Source organism: Chiloscyllium plagiosum, unplaced genomic scaffold, assembly GCF_037043375.1.
Source record: "Chiloscyllium plagiosum isolate Xiang-an unplaced genomic scaffold, Cpla_swu_hap1 HiC_scaffold_26, whole genome shotgun sequence".
NCBI lineage: Eukaryota > Metazoa > Chordata > Chondrichthyes > Orectolobiformes > Hemiscylliidae > Chiloscyllium > Chiloscyllium plagiosum.
In genome coordinates this window covers 40,967,726-40,982,254 of record NW_028270164.1, presented here as the reverse complement: position 1 = coordinate 40,982,254, position 14,529 = coordinate 40,967,726, and the positions used below count along the sequence as shown (strand labels likewise).

The following is a 14,529-nucleotide window of genomic DNA, read 5'->3' as shown; positions in this document are numbered from 1 at the left end:
GTACTCTTCAAGAGCTACATAAATGGACTCCAACCATATTCAAGGATTTACATTTTCCTTTGAAAAATAACAATCATGGAAATGCAGAATAGAACTTCCCAAATACTGGCAAAACTAAACAGGATTTTTACATGATTTAATTACGTAAATCAGTGGACCTGTTCATGCCCATTATAAGCATAATTGATAATTGTCCTTTACACAGGTCACTTAACAGCTCATTAATTCAACATCTGCAAGAACTTGCTAAGTGCAATCTGTGCAACGGGCATAACTCCAGAAGTCCACCTAAACCACAGGTTTTGCAGTGCCATGGGATTGCTGCTGGCACATTGCTACTGTTCTGACACTTAAAACTCTTCCACCACGCAAGGTCTGTTCTGGCTCCCAATAGAAGACTCAAATATGAAGGCTTTTCTGGTGCATTGGGCACATCCCTCTCCTAATATACTCGAATACGTCGATTAAAATACCCACAAGGCTCCATTGTAACTGGGCCAAAGGTAAAGCAAACTTCTCAGTTATAACAAATTTGACAGTTGGCACTCAAAGAATCAAACAATTCCACTTGGAGATTGCCACCAGCTGTACAAGACTTGGATGTCAGGGGTATGGAGGCAGGAGTGCAGATTCAAGCAGTGTAAAATGAACTTTTAAAGCACTTTGTAATCTGACTTAGTAAATCTGGAATTGCTGGACAATTAAAAGACTCATCAAGATGGTCTCCCAGCATCCTGGTTCCACCATCCTGGTAGGTGCATAACCTAAGGATAATGGGGAGTTGTTGACTAATCATGATCATTAGGCATAATTAGTCTACAACAGAGCACAAGGAAGAGCAGAGGGTGGAAAAGCTTTGGGACCCATGGATCCAGAATAACCTGTTTCACACTGGCAATGCAAACTATTTACAAATGATCAATGCATTGCAAAGCCTTCACTGTGAACTGATGTTGACTAATTTAACCAGAATGTTTAACATTCTTTCTAGTGATGTTCCTGTGGGCAGCTTTAGTTACGTAATTCCATAAAAAGTCAACTTTGGCTAGCATGCAAAACATTTCAGAGAACACCTCTGGGACACCCGGACCAACCAACCCAACCACCCCGTAGCCCAACACTTTAACTCCCCTTCCCACCAAGGACATGCAGGTCCTTGGACTCCTCCATCGCCAGACCATGGCAACACGACGGTTGGAGGAAGAGCGCCTCATCTTCTGCCTGGGAACCCTCCAACCACAAGGGATGAACTCAGATTTCTCCAGTTTCCTCATTTCTCCTCCCCCCATCTTGTCTCAGTCAAATCCCTCGAACTCAGCACCGCCTTCCTAACCTGCAATCTTCTTCCTGACCTCTCTGCCCCCCACCGGGCTATCACCCTCACCTTGATCTCCCTCCACCTATCGCAATTCCAACGCCCCTCCCCCAAGTCCCTCCTCCCTACCTTTTATCTTAGCCTGTTGGACACACTTTCCTCATTCCTGAAGAAGGGCTTATGCCCGAAACGTCGATTCTCCTGTTCCTTGGATGCTGCCAGACCTCCTGCGCTTTTCCAGCAACACATTTTTAGCATGCAAATCAACCAAATTTGGATGTTTTCCTATACAATATTAACAGGGCACATTACTTCCTTGTTATAATTACTTTCAGTTCTAGCACACTTCATGTGTTTGCAAAACACCACATTCTGGTTAGTGAGAAAGAAATTACAGAAAATCTCTCTATACTTGAACAAAATAGGTTACATTTTGTCGGTCTAATTTGCATCCTTTGGAACAGTAGAAATTCAGATGAAAGAGGTATATTTTGAAAACAACTCATGAAAATATATTATGACATTTCTAATGGTAATGGATCATGGTTGTAATTACTACTCAAACATTCAAACAACTCTTCCTTCACCTTTAAAAAAAAAGCACAAGAGTAAACATTTCCCTATTTAAACGTGTTCATGAATAAAAGTTCATAGTCAAAGTTTCTTTGAAAACAGTAATAATCACATTCTTTATCAATTTATACAATACATCAAAGTAAAGGCATTCTTTGAATTATAGTACAAAGGTTTGCACAAATATACATAACGCCTTATCAATAACCAACATTACAGAAGACGGTGAATCTCCCTCAGACAGTTAATGGTTTGAAATTCCACCTGTCACCCTTGTTTTCTCAATACAGACACAAATAAACCTCTATTCAGAAGCAACTCACTTTCCTGGTACAAAGTTAAAAATTACACAACAGCAGGTTTATAGTCCAACAGGTTTAATTGGAAGCACACTAGCTTTCGGAGCGTCGCTCCTTCATCAGGTGATTGTGGTGGACACAATTATAAGGCACAGAATTTATAGCAACTGTTTACAGTGTGATGTAACTGAAATTATACATTGAAAAATACCTTGATTGTCAAAGTATTTTTCAATGTATAATTTCAGTTACATCACACTGTAAACAGTTGCTATAAATTCTGTGCCTTATAATTGTGTCCTCCACAATCACCTGATGATGGAGTGACGCTCTGAAAGCTAGTTTGCTTCCAATTAAACCTGTTGGAATATAACCTAGTGTGGTGTGATTTTTAAACTTTGTACACCCCAGTCCAACACCAGCATCTCCAAATCATGACCTTCCTGGTAGCTCATCCTGATTCACATAATTATGTAAGTTGCTGATATTCTCCTCACTCTGTTCCATTCTGTCTTTCCATCAACATGACGGCAGAGTTTTCAGGCCCTGGTGAGGTGTAGAACAGAGATGGATGTGTCAGCTTCCTGACCCTGTTACCCATTTAGAGAGGTTGAGGTGGATTTGGAATCTGAAGGGGCTGACTGCAGCCAATTAGGCTAATTAAGAGCCTTGCTAAGTAAGGCTAGTCCACAGAGACTAAATGGGAGTTTCCAGTCAGCCTTCAATCTCCTGATAACAGTTTTCTTTTGGTGGTAGGGGAAGAAAGAAGTGAGGAGGAGAAAGAAGTAATTTAACTGCCTGAAGGTGGGCAGCAATTGGCAGAATCTGTGCCAGTCATCCAGGGGAGTTCACATGTTTTCCCTACCTGCCTTGATGAGGGTACAGCCAAATGGCACCTTCCAGAGGGATTCTCCCACTGGCAGTAGCCTACCTGGTTTCTCTATTTTTTAAACCAATTTTCAAAGAGACTGGTCAGAGGGTGCCTTCCTGTTGAAATACCCTCTCAGCTATGTATTCTTTATTACAGTTTGCAACACCACTCAACCCAACGTCCCCTGTTAATTCTTCAGTTTGGAGAACACATCTATCACTCTTATTTTGGCACAGAACCTCTCTCTATGCCAATTAAGTGGTTAACCTGCATCCCCGTTCTAAGTGATTAAAGACTTAACAGCCACCTAGGTTTGTCTAATACATTATAATCAGTTGTATTACACTTTGATCTTTTACTTATAAATTCTGCGTCCTATGATCCTGCTCCACTAGCGACCTGAAGGAGCAATGCTCTGAAAGCTTGTACCTTCAAATAAACCTGTTGGACTATAACCTGGTGTCGTGTGACTTTTAACTTTGTCCACCCCAGTCCAACACCCGCACTTCCACATCATGAACTCAAGATAGCTTTGTTCAGCAATCTAAACTTTTGATTTTAAACCATTTACACACAGAATAATGGTGCATTCTCATTGTGCTTGTTAATAGCTGGTGTTGGGTAGAACAGATGTCCCAAATATAAAATATTTTGTGGGCACATTTGGATGATTCATGAATTTCCATTACAACTTGGCCGTTGGCATAATAAACTTGTTCTGGCTCCTTCTTTTCAGCACCAGTTAGGTTATTACATCAGTGGGCAGAAATGGAGGATGTATATTAGACCTCTGTTGAATGCCATTACATTCAAATCTCTGGTCAGACCACTTACTTCTGAGGGAGAAGGGTCATAATGCAATGGTGGCTTACACACTGAAATTGTATGGAAACAAAACAGGCTCACAAGAATTAGAGAATGTAAGACTACTTTTGAAATAATTAATTTTTTGTGCTATATATTTGGGATGAATCATTTGGTATGGAATGCTAGTTGGCAGCAGGTAGCCTGGTAATCAAAACATCATACGATCCTTTGGAATTATTTTCATTATATATTAAAAGTTTTTATTGATCTGAAAATATAATTAATTGGTAGGTGTTCAGTTCAACTTAGTAAGTGAGACGCACTAATATAATTTCAATTGGCTTTGAAAACAAACTTCGCATTTCAATATCCTTGGACTGAGATAAGGGCAGGGGGTCCAAATCAACCAAGGCTTTGTTCCCAATCACCATTTACCACACTCCTAAAAGGTGCCAGGACATGAGTGAGCTGTGGCACTGTTTCAATGAATAGGCTGACATCATTTACTGTCTAAGCTCACTCACAAACAAGAAACCATTTAGTAAGATACACTCACAGAACTATGTCCCAGCATGAGTCACTAAGGAGAGTAAGGAAGAGAATGATACTTGGGGATATATTGTCGTCATAGAGGGTTGTTGGGCTTTACCCAAATACTGATGCTTCTAATAATTAGCCAGTCTTTTTGACTGTTTGTTATAGATATTCGCACACAGTCTACACTGAAATCAATGATGGTATTGATATCTTTTTTATCAAACAGTCCTTTTTGGAACTCATTTAGTTTAACATAGTCTGAGCAATCTTTACCCTTCTGCGTTATTTTTGGATTCTTTCCAACTTCAAGGATGCCAGAATGAAGAATATCATTATGCCTATCTTCTGAACCAGTGACAACATGGATTCTGGTAACATTCATTGGCTTCATGAATACAATACTGAAGTAGTCTCCAGTGGAGGGTGATTTTCCCCAAAAGTACGCATCACCATTACTGTAAGCTTTGCTGGGGTCATAGTTCTCAAATACTTTGAGACTTGTGTAGATAGTCGCTGGAGGGTTGTCAGGAATATCAAAGAAGTCCTCTTCAAAGTCATCATCCTTTAACCTATTTTCAGTCCCTCTGAAAGAGGAATAATATCCAATATGCTGAAAAAGGGAAGGCTTAAAGCGGATGACATCTTTTTGAGTGAGAAGGCCTCGAAAATGAATCAGTAACCAGTCACATGGCATCTCCTGATAAAACATCAGGAGAAAGTGGGCCAATCTTGGAAGGTCAGTAGAATGGTAAAGTTTTCCGATATAACCCAACTTGGAAAACTCCAATGTCACCCAATAGGAACCCTCCTTCGAAGCAAGGACTTTCTTGATTGCTGTTAGGAAAGAACGGGCACATTGAACGTCGTCTTCCAGCATTAGGTAATATTCGGATAAGTTTGCACAGAAATTGAGCAGGAAAGCATAGTCGACATTTTGTTTTGACCTGAAAGTCACACGATCTGCTGGGTCATTATAATTTCGTTTCAGACCTTTTAGAGATGGATAGTACATTTGGGGAGCATGAATGATAACCAAGTGGCCAGAGATAATATGGTGAGCAAATTTTCTGGAAACCTGTTGAACTATTTGTGCATTCCAAGCCATGTCAAAGTCTGCTAAGTGTACGACCACCACCATCTCAGTGAGCTCTTCATTTGTGGACTGATCAAATATGGATTTTAACGTTTCAAAGAGATAATTCCCACGTTTTCGTTTCACTGAAGACAGTCCTACTGTAAGATATTCTGCAAGTAGACAGATAGAAATAAATTTATTCAATTGTCAAAAGTCTAAAGATATGCACTAAAAATTTCAAAGCAAAAACCAATCCAATCTACTTCCATTTCACTAACAATGTAGGAGGCTGCATTCAAACGGTTTCATACAATAAAGGGCTGGTCAAAGCCTATGGTTCAGTTGGGATATTAGGTCAACTTTACGCGACTGACTGAACTGGTCCTCACCCTGAACAACTTCTCTTTCCAATCTTCCCACTTCCTCCAAATCAAAGGAGTAGCCATGGGCATCCGCATGGGCCCCAGCTATGCCTGCCTCTTCGTAGGATATGTGGAACAGTCCATCTTCCGCAGCTACACTGGCACCACCTTTTCCTCCACTACATCGATGACTGTATCGGCGCTGCCTCGTGCTCCCACGAGGAGGTTGAACAGTTCATCCACTTTACCAACACCTTCCACCCCGACCTCAAATTTACCTGGACCGTCTCAGACTCCTCCCTCCCCTTCCTAGACCTTTCCATTTCTATCTTGGGCGATCGAATCAACACGGACATTTAGTATAAACCGACTGACTCCCACAGCTACCTAGACTACACCTCCTCCCACCCTGCCCCCTGTAAAAACACCATCCCATATTCCCAATTCCTTCGTCTCCACTGCATCTGCTCCCAGGAGGACCAGTTCCAATACCGTACAACCCAGATGGCCTCCTTCTTCAAAGACCGCAATTTCCCCCCAGACGTGATCGATGATGCTCTCCACCGCATCTCCTCCACTTCCTGCTCCTCCGCCCTTGAGCCCCGCCCCTCCAAACGCCACCAGGACAGAACCCCACTGGTCCTCACCTACCACCCCACCAACCTCCATATACACCGTATCATCCATCGTCATTTCCGCCACCTCTAAACAGACCCCACCACCAGAGATATATTTCCCTCCCCTCCCCTATCAGCGTTCCGAAAAGACCACTCCCTCCGTGACTCCCTCGTCAGGTCCACACCCCCCACCAACCCAACCTCCACTCCCGACACCTTCCCCTGCAACCGCAAGAAATGCAAAACCTGCGCCCACACCTCCCCCCTTACTTCCCTCCAAGGCCCTAAGGGATCCTTCCATATCCGCCACAAATTCACCTACACCTCCTCACACATCATTTACTGCATCTGCTGCACCCGATGAGGCCTCCTCTATATTGGGGAGACAGGCCGCCGACTTGAGGAACGTTTCAGAGAACACCTCTGGGATACCCGGACCAACCAACCCAACCACCCCGTGGCTCAACACTTCAACTCCCCCTCCCACTCCACCAAGGACATGCAGGTCCTCGGACTCCTCCATCGCCAGACCATAGCAACATTATGGCTGGAGGAAGAGCGCCTCATCTTCTGCCTAGGAACCCTCCAACCACAAGGGATGAACTCAGATTTCTCCAGTTTCCTCATTTCTTCTCCCCCCACCTCGTCTCAGTCCCAACCCTCGAACTCAGCACCACCTTCCTCACCTGCAATGTTCGTCCTGACCTCTCCGCCCCCGCCCCCACCCCCACCCCCACTCCGGCCTATCACCCTCACCTTAACCTCCTTCCACCTATCGCATTTCCAACGCCCCTCCCCCCTACTTTTTATCTTAGCCTGCAGGACACACTTTCCTTATTCCTGAAGAAGGGCTCATGCCCGAAACGTCGATTCTCCTGCTCCTTGGATGCTGCCTGACTTGCTGCGTTTTTCAAGCAACACATTTTCAGCATACCATGATGGTATACAATAAACCAATTGATCATTGAACCAGATGACGAAATTCAATACCTGGGGCATTCATGGACTGAAACGTTTTTAAATAGGGGCCAAAAACACATTTAAAATAGTCGCAGGCATCACCTGATCCAGATACCTTGGCCAAGTCTCACAAAACCAATACCAACTAAATGAAAGTAAGCCATAGCTGAAATTAACAGTTTTCTCCAAAGAGGTTGGAAAAAAAAAAAGAAGGCTCCTCACACCCCACTGGATCTCCTGCATCTCCTAATGCATTTATACCATGATGAGAAATGGAACTTCGGACTACAGTTATCAGCTCTGACATCAAAATACGAGCAGATGGTAGACTGGTTAGCAAGGTTAGATCACGCAGAATAGAGGGAGAGCTAGCCATTTGGATACAGAACTGGCTCAAAGGTAGAAGACAGAGGGTGGTGGTCGAGGGTTGCTTTTCAGACAGAAGACCTATGACCAGTGGTGTGCCACATGGATTGGTTTTGGGTCCATTGCTTTTCATCACTTATATAAATGATTTGGATGTGAACATAGGAAGTATAGTTAGTAAGTTTACAGAAGACACCAAAACTGAAGGTATAGTGGACAGCGAAGTAGTACAACGGGATCTTGATCAAATGTGTCAATGGCTGGCAGATCGAGTTTAATTTAGATAAATGCGAGGTGGTGCATTTTGGAAAAGCAAACCAGGGCAGGACTTATACACTTAATTGTAAGGTCCTGGGGAATGTTGCTGAACGAAGAGACCTTGGAGTGCAGGTTCATAGTTCTTTTGAAAGTGCAGTCGCAGGTAGGTAGGATAGCGAAGGAGGAATTGGGTATGCTTACCTTTATTAGTCAGAGCATTGATTATAGGAATTGAGACATCATGTTGGAGCTGTATAGGACACTGTTTAGGCCACTATTGGAATACTGCATGCAGTTCCAGTCTACATGCTGTGGGAAGGATGTTGTGAAATCTGAAAGGGTTCAGAAAAGATCTACAAGGTGTCGCCAGGATTGGAAGATTTCAGCTATATGCAGAGGCTGAATAGGTTGGGGCTATTTTCCCTGGAGCTTTGGAGGCTGAGGGGTGACCTCAGAGGTTTATATGGACAGGGTGAATAGACAAGGTCTTTTCTCTGGGCTGTGGGCATCCAAAACTAGAGGGTACAAGCTTAAGGTGACAGGTGAAAGATTTAAAAGGGACCCAAAGGGCAACACATGTATGGAACGAGCTACCAGAAGAAGTGGAGGCTGGTACAATTACAACATTTAAAAAGCATCTTGGATGGGTATATGAATAAGAGGAGTTTGGAGAGATATGGGCCAAACGCTGGCAAATGGGACGAGATTAACTTAGGATATCTGGTCCACATGGACAAGTTGGACTGAAGAGTCTGTTTCCGTGCTATACATCTCTATGATAGAAGAACATACAGCCAGTTGATATTGCTGGGGCTTCTGTGGTAGATTAGGGGAGATGAAACTAAAAATGCAGACCCAAATATAGGTTGAAAACTCTCTCTATGTCCCTCAAGATGAAAAGTTTCCACAGAAAGAAGAGATGAAGCAACAGGTAGCTGGGTATTTTAAAAATAAGTGCAACTTTACTATAGCTGATGATCCAACAAGCTAACTAACCAACTGTGGTCTCAGGTTAAACTGATGCCTCAAGGACATCAAAAGGATTAGCTTCCTTTGTTCTGAAAACTATCCCCTTTTAATGTTGGATGAGAGAGACTGACAGAGCAGGCTGACGTGACTGCCCAAAGCTTTAAGCTCTACTTTCTACCGCTATTATTGAGTTTCAAGAGAACAAAATTGCTCTTTCTTTTACTCAAGAAATGCCATGTAATTGGCTGTCTTGCTTATATTGAAAATGATTAACCATATTTTAGTGGAGAAAGGTGTAGCTGTTTGTTAAAACCAGCTGGGAGGTTGAAAAGAATGTCTTTTATTTACCCTTCCTCTGGTTTAGCTCTCTACTCACTGGCCTCTGAAGATATCAGGTGGAGTGATAATGTGCATCCTCCTACTGTTCTTAGTGAGCAGGTTGAGGTGATGTGATCCATAGTTCAGGATTCTCAGCCATAATTTGCACTGGAGGCTGATTCTCAACTTTCACTTCTGGTGTGAGTGGCCACATTGTCTCTGGTCAGTGGACATTTGCTGGAGTGCTATCCTCTACCTTTTAGGGAGCTTTCCGTGAATGAGGAGAGGGTTTTTTTTGTTTATACACACTGCAGATGGCTCACAATGCTCTCTTCCAGGAAATTGCATCGAATATTAGCTGCTGTTTAGCAGATTGGTCAGTGTGATTTGAAGTACTTTCCTGATGGATTTCTTCAAAACTTCATGAATGGAAAGTGTAGAAACCACTCACAAACGAAGTGGCTGGAGCATCCCTTTCCCCTTTCTCTTGGCAGCAGTTAGCCACTGGCCCAAGGTCTATGTGTGGCTGTGAACCTGTCCTGCATTCTGCAGAACAGAGAAGGGCCACTATTAGAATACACAAAGTTCTGGCTGTGCTCTGTATCAGTTATAGCCTCGATATTATTGTTATCTGTGTATCAGATAAATAATCTTAAGTCGAGCCTTTGTGCCTTTTACATTGGATCTTCGCCTGAGACTTGCATAAATTTTGATTTTCAACGGCAGCATAAATTACTCCACCAACAGAATGCGCAATTCAGGAATAGAATATGTAAATGTAGGGGAATGGGTCTGGGTGGGCTGCTCTTCGGAGGGTCGGTGTGGACTTGTTGGGCCGAAGGGCCTGTTTCAACACTAAGTAATCTAATCTAATAGTTTGACCAAAAAATCTGATGAAATCATTTAAGTAACAGAATTCATTCGAGGCTTATTGTGTATTTAAATATTTGTAAACATACATATATTGTAAAGGTAAAGTCACCATCATCTCAGAGAATCATAGGGCTGCTCTCTACTAGACAGTGGAGACTGGTAATGGTTTAACCCAAGGGTCACTGCATCTTAGATGCCAAGTGAGGTTGAGGACACACAAGTTCCATGGGAATGTCAACTGGTGCAGAAATTGAACCCACACTGTTGGCATCACCTGCGTCACAAACCAGCCGTTCAGCCGACTGTCATTTGAGATAAGCCAATACGACATTGCCCTTATTCATTTGATAATACAGAACTTGAGTTTGCCATAAAAAAAGACATCTTGACAAAGTGTTTCATCTTGCACTCAATCAGGATAATTTGCAAGAATACCAATGTAAAGGGAAAACAACTTTTTCATTGTAGGAGAGAAGAGTACTGACTGACTCAAAAGAGACCTTGATTGAGAGAGACATTATCATGTAGAATTTATCAGTTAGATGACTGACAGTTAATTGCCTTGCTTGGTTTAATTTCTAAACCAAACAAGTTGACTATGATTGGTTTTGGAATTGCTCTGAAAAACGTACCAAAGAATAGCTGTCACCTATTTTTCTGGGTTGAAGCATCGTGTACATATATTTCTGCTTGCAAAGAACAAGGCCCCATGTATTAATTTTTGTAGTTTCCAGTATGTGCATATGCTCCACAATGTCAACTTGGCTAATAATCCTAAATTGATTGTCAGCATTTATTTCTCACTGTATATCACACAAACCCATAAACGGACCCAAGGCCATCACTTTTGTTGCTGAGAAGTGTCCCACCTACCTCACATTATCCTGAAAGTAAACATTTGATGAGACTAACTGCTTCACACTGCTATAGGTAGTAACAAATAATGTTCATCACTAACCAGATGTTTCAATAAACATGTGGACTATATGGAAGCGTAAGACATCTCCAAGTTGGGTAGAAACACAAATTTCTTTTTTTGGGTCAGTGCAAAATTATTCACAATAAAATGGAATTTTTAAATGTAAGTTTTGTTAATTTGAAACTCCAATTACAGTTCAGACAATAGGTCTGGCTTTAGGAGACTTTAGACCAAGATTATTAACCCTTAAATGCAATTTCTTCATCTTACAGCTAACACATACACGTGAAAAACGTCAAAGAAAATGCTTTTCTCTTACTCTTTTTCAGTAAAGGATAACCTGCTAAATATTGATAGGTGACATTAATAGGTGCAGAAAAGTTTATCAGCTCCCTGAAGTTCTGCACATTCCTCTCTGAATACAACTGCTGGACAGCTATTTCTTTGGCCAATCTCTTTTCTTCTTCTTCCTGAAAGACAATTGTAAACAACTGTAAATTGCACCACCAATAAGAAATCATATAATCATCAAAGACATATCTTTCAGTAATCCCTGCTTTACATGTCCAGCTAGCAAGCTCAGCACTTTCACACATCCTGAGTGCAAAAACTCCTTACAGTATGGGGTGCTCAACATGGACAAGTAAACCATCTTGCTCTTTATTAAAAAGATGCAGAAATATTTATTTTATGTAAGGTGGCGGCGTCATGGTTGAAACCACTAAAATACCATATCTGCAAGAACTCCCTTTGTTACAGTCATATTTTAATGTAAGATGATAGAGATTTCTCCCCACCACCCAGTGTTTGTAAATGCTTGCTTTTCATTTACAAAGTACTCACATTTTAGAGATTTCAAAATGCCATTATGAAGAGATATAGGTGGGGACATGGTATTGGGTTTGCTGTAATTTATATTCAAAATAGAGTTATTGAGGTAAATGTTGATCTCAATGGATTCAATTTGTAGAATAGCATGGCTGAGTTTGTGGAAAGTGGTTAGAATATTTCAATGATCATTCACACCCATTCTGATGGAGTTAGTTCAATTGATTTGTACTCAATGGTGCAGTTACCATGACAACCTAATGAATTCCTCCTATGGTGATAATTTTAAAAACTATAGAAGACAACCATTGTTCAGATTCAGTCTTGGTTTAATAATGGCGATGTGAAGGGGAGATATGGGGCTCCGAGCTGAGTATTAAAATACAGTAATATTTAAAGTGAACGTTGTTTCTACTGTACTGGAAAGTTTTGTTGTTTATTGCAGTCGGTCAAAGTGTTAAGGGAAAGGAAGTGTGGAATTGCTATTTTAATTCAGGGATAAGCATACTACAAAATAAACCAGTTGCTTGAGTTCCTATTAAATTCATTTTATTTGAGTGTAGGGATGGCACTCAGTGGCTCAGTGTTTAGTACTGCTGCCTCAAAGCATCAGGGGCCCAGTTTCAATTCCAGGTCTGTGTGGAGTCTGTACATTCTCCCCATGTCTGTGGGGTTTCCTCCCATAGTCCAAAGGTGTGCAGGTTAGGTGGATTGGCCATGCTAAATTGCCCAGGGATGTGTAGGCTGGGTGGATTAGCAATGGAAATGCGGGTTACAGAGATAAGGTGAATTCTCCTTGGAGGGTCGGTGTATACTAGATGGGCCGAATGGCCTGCGTTCACACTCTAAGGATTCTTTGATTCTATGTTCATCAGTCCTGCTGAATGAAAGATTTGAGAAATATTTGAATGGGTCCTGTATATTCATGGAACAGATTGATATTGTCACATGTCTTGGGTTACACTAATTCTGGGTTAATATGGGCAGTGAGAATTAGGGACAGAGCACAGCAGCTTCTCACAGGATTAACCTGCACTAGTGAACCTACAAGAATATCTGTGGCCCACTCAATATTTACAACAGGCCCCTTGTATTCTTGAACTATTTCATGTCCAATTTACCAGTGTCGAAGAGTAACAAATGGCAGCCAATGTACAAACAGCATGGTTCTTTGACCAGAAAATGAGACTAATATGTTGCATACACACACACTGAAATGCTCAATACCAGCCAGGACAAAGCAGCCCACTTCAGTGAGTTTCACGTTCCATAAATATAAACAAGACCAATGGCAAATTGATGTTTTTTCTTAATAGTGGTGGCTGAATGAAAAAACAATATTATAGATTTTTGGCAACCACCTGAACAAGAATAACATAGAACATTCCAGCGCAGTACAGGCCCTTTGGCCCTAGATGTTGCGCCAACCTGTGAAACCTTTCTGAAGCCCATCTAACCTACACTATTCCCTTTTCATCCATATGTCTATTCATTTAAATGCCCTGACAGTTGGCAAGTCTACTACTGTTGCCAGGCAAGCCGTTCCATGCCCCTACTACACACCGAGTGAAGAAACTACCTCTGACATCTATCCTATATCTATCAACCCTCAATTTAAAGCAATGTCCCTTCATGCTAGCCCTCACCATCCGAGAAAAAAAAGACTCTCACTGCCCTCCCTATCTAACCCTCTGATTATCTTAGGTCTCAATCAAGTCACCTATCAAACACATTCTCTCTAACGAAAACAACCTCTCAACCACATTCTCTCTAATGAAAACAGCCTTCAGTCCCTCGGCCTTTCCTAGTAAGACCTCCCCTCCATACCAGGCAACATCCTATGAGGAACCCTTTCCAAAGCTTCCACATCTTACCTATAATGTGGTGACCAGAACTGTACGCAATACTCCAACTGCGGCCGCACCAGAGTTTTGAAGTTTAGCTTTACATCTGAAAGATGATACCTCCGACAATGCCACACCCTCTTAGCAATGCATTGAAATTCCAGGCTAGGTTATGAGCCCAGATTCCGGATTCTGTCTTCATCCATGAACAAAATGTTATATCTGACTCGTTATCATATTTGACTCACTCACCTGGAAAGTGTGGCAAAGTACTACAAAAATGAGTAGCTTATAAATGTCCCTCCTGTATAGAGAGTAGAATTCATTCATCGATGGCTGAGTTACAGACTTGGAGTTCCCCTTAAATGAGAAGACTTAAAATAAACATCTCTAACATTCTGCGGGTTCCAGATCAGAAAGTGAACTGGATCAAACCGGAGTACTCTGGCTGCAATAGCAAGTCAGAGGCTGGGAATTCTATGATAAGGAACTTACGGTATGACTTCCCAAAGCCTGATCACCATCTACAAGATACTGGTCAGGTGTTTGATGGAATATTCTCCACTTGTCTGGATGGGCGAAACTCCAACACTCAAAAAGCTTGACACCATCCAGAACAAAACTAAAAAATGTTTTGCTGGAAAAGCACAGCAGGTCAGGCAGCATCCAAGGAGCAGGAGAATCGACGTTTCGGACATAAGCCCTTCTTCAGGAATCCTCAACACTCTTACATACCTG

The 14,529-nt window shown here is 41.9% G+C and overlaps 1 protein-coding gene across 6 annotated transcripts in view; it reads right to left on the bottom strand.

Moving 5' to 3' along the window:
• Nucleotides 1-3,666: 3,666 nt before the first annotated feature.
• The window catches only part of LOC122563251 (alpha-1,3-mannosyl-glycoprotein 4-beta-N-acetylglucosaminyltransferase C-like), a 170,210-nt gene continuing 159,347 nt past the window's right edge, over nt 3,667-14,529 (bottom strand). For all 6 annotated transcript variants that reach the window (XM_043716885.2, XM_043716880.2, XM_087973637.1 and 3 more), the window contains 2 exons: nt 11,439-11,589; nt 3,667-5,647 (listed from right to left, as the gene is read on the bottom strand). In XM_043716885.2, coding sequence (XP_043572820.1) covers nt 4,491-5,647; nt 11,439-11,589 — 1,308 coding nt within the window. In that variant the 3' untranslated portion in view covers nt 3,667-4,490. The remainder of the gene's footprint in view (nt 5,648-11,438; nt 11,590-14,529) is intronic.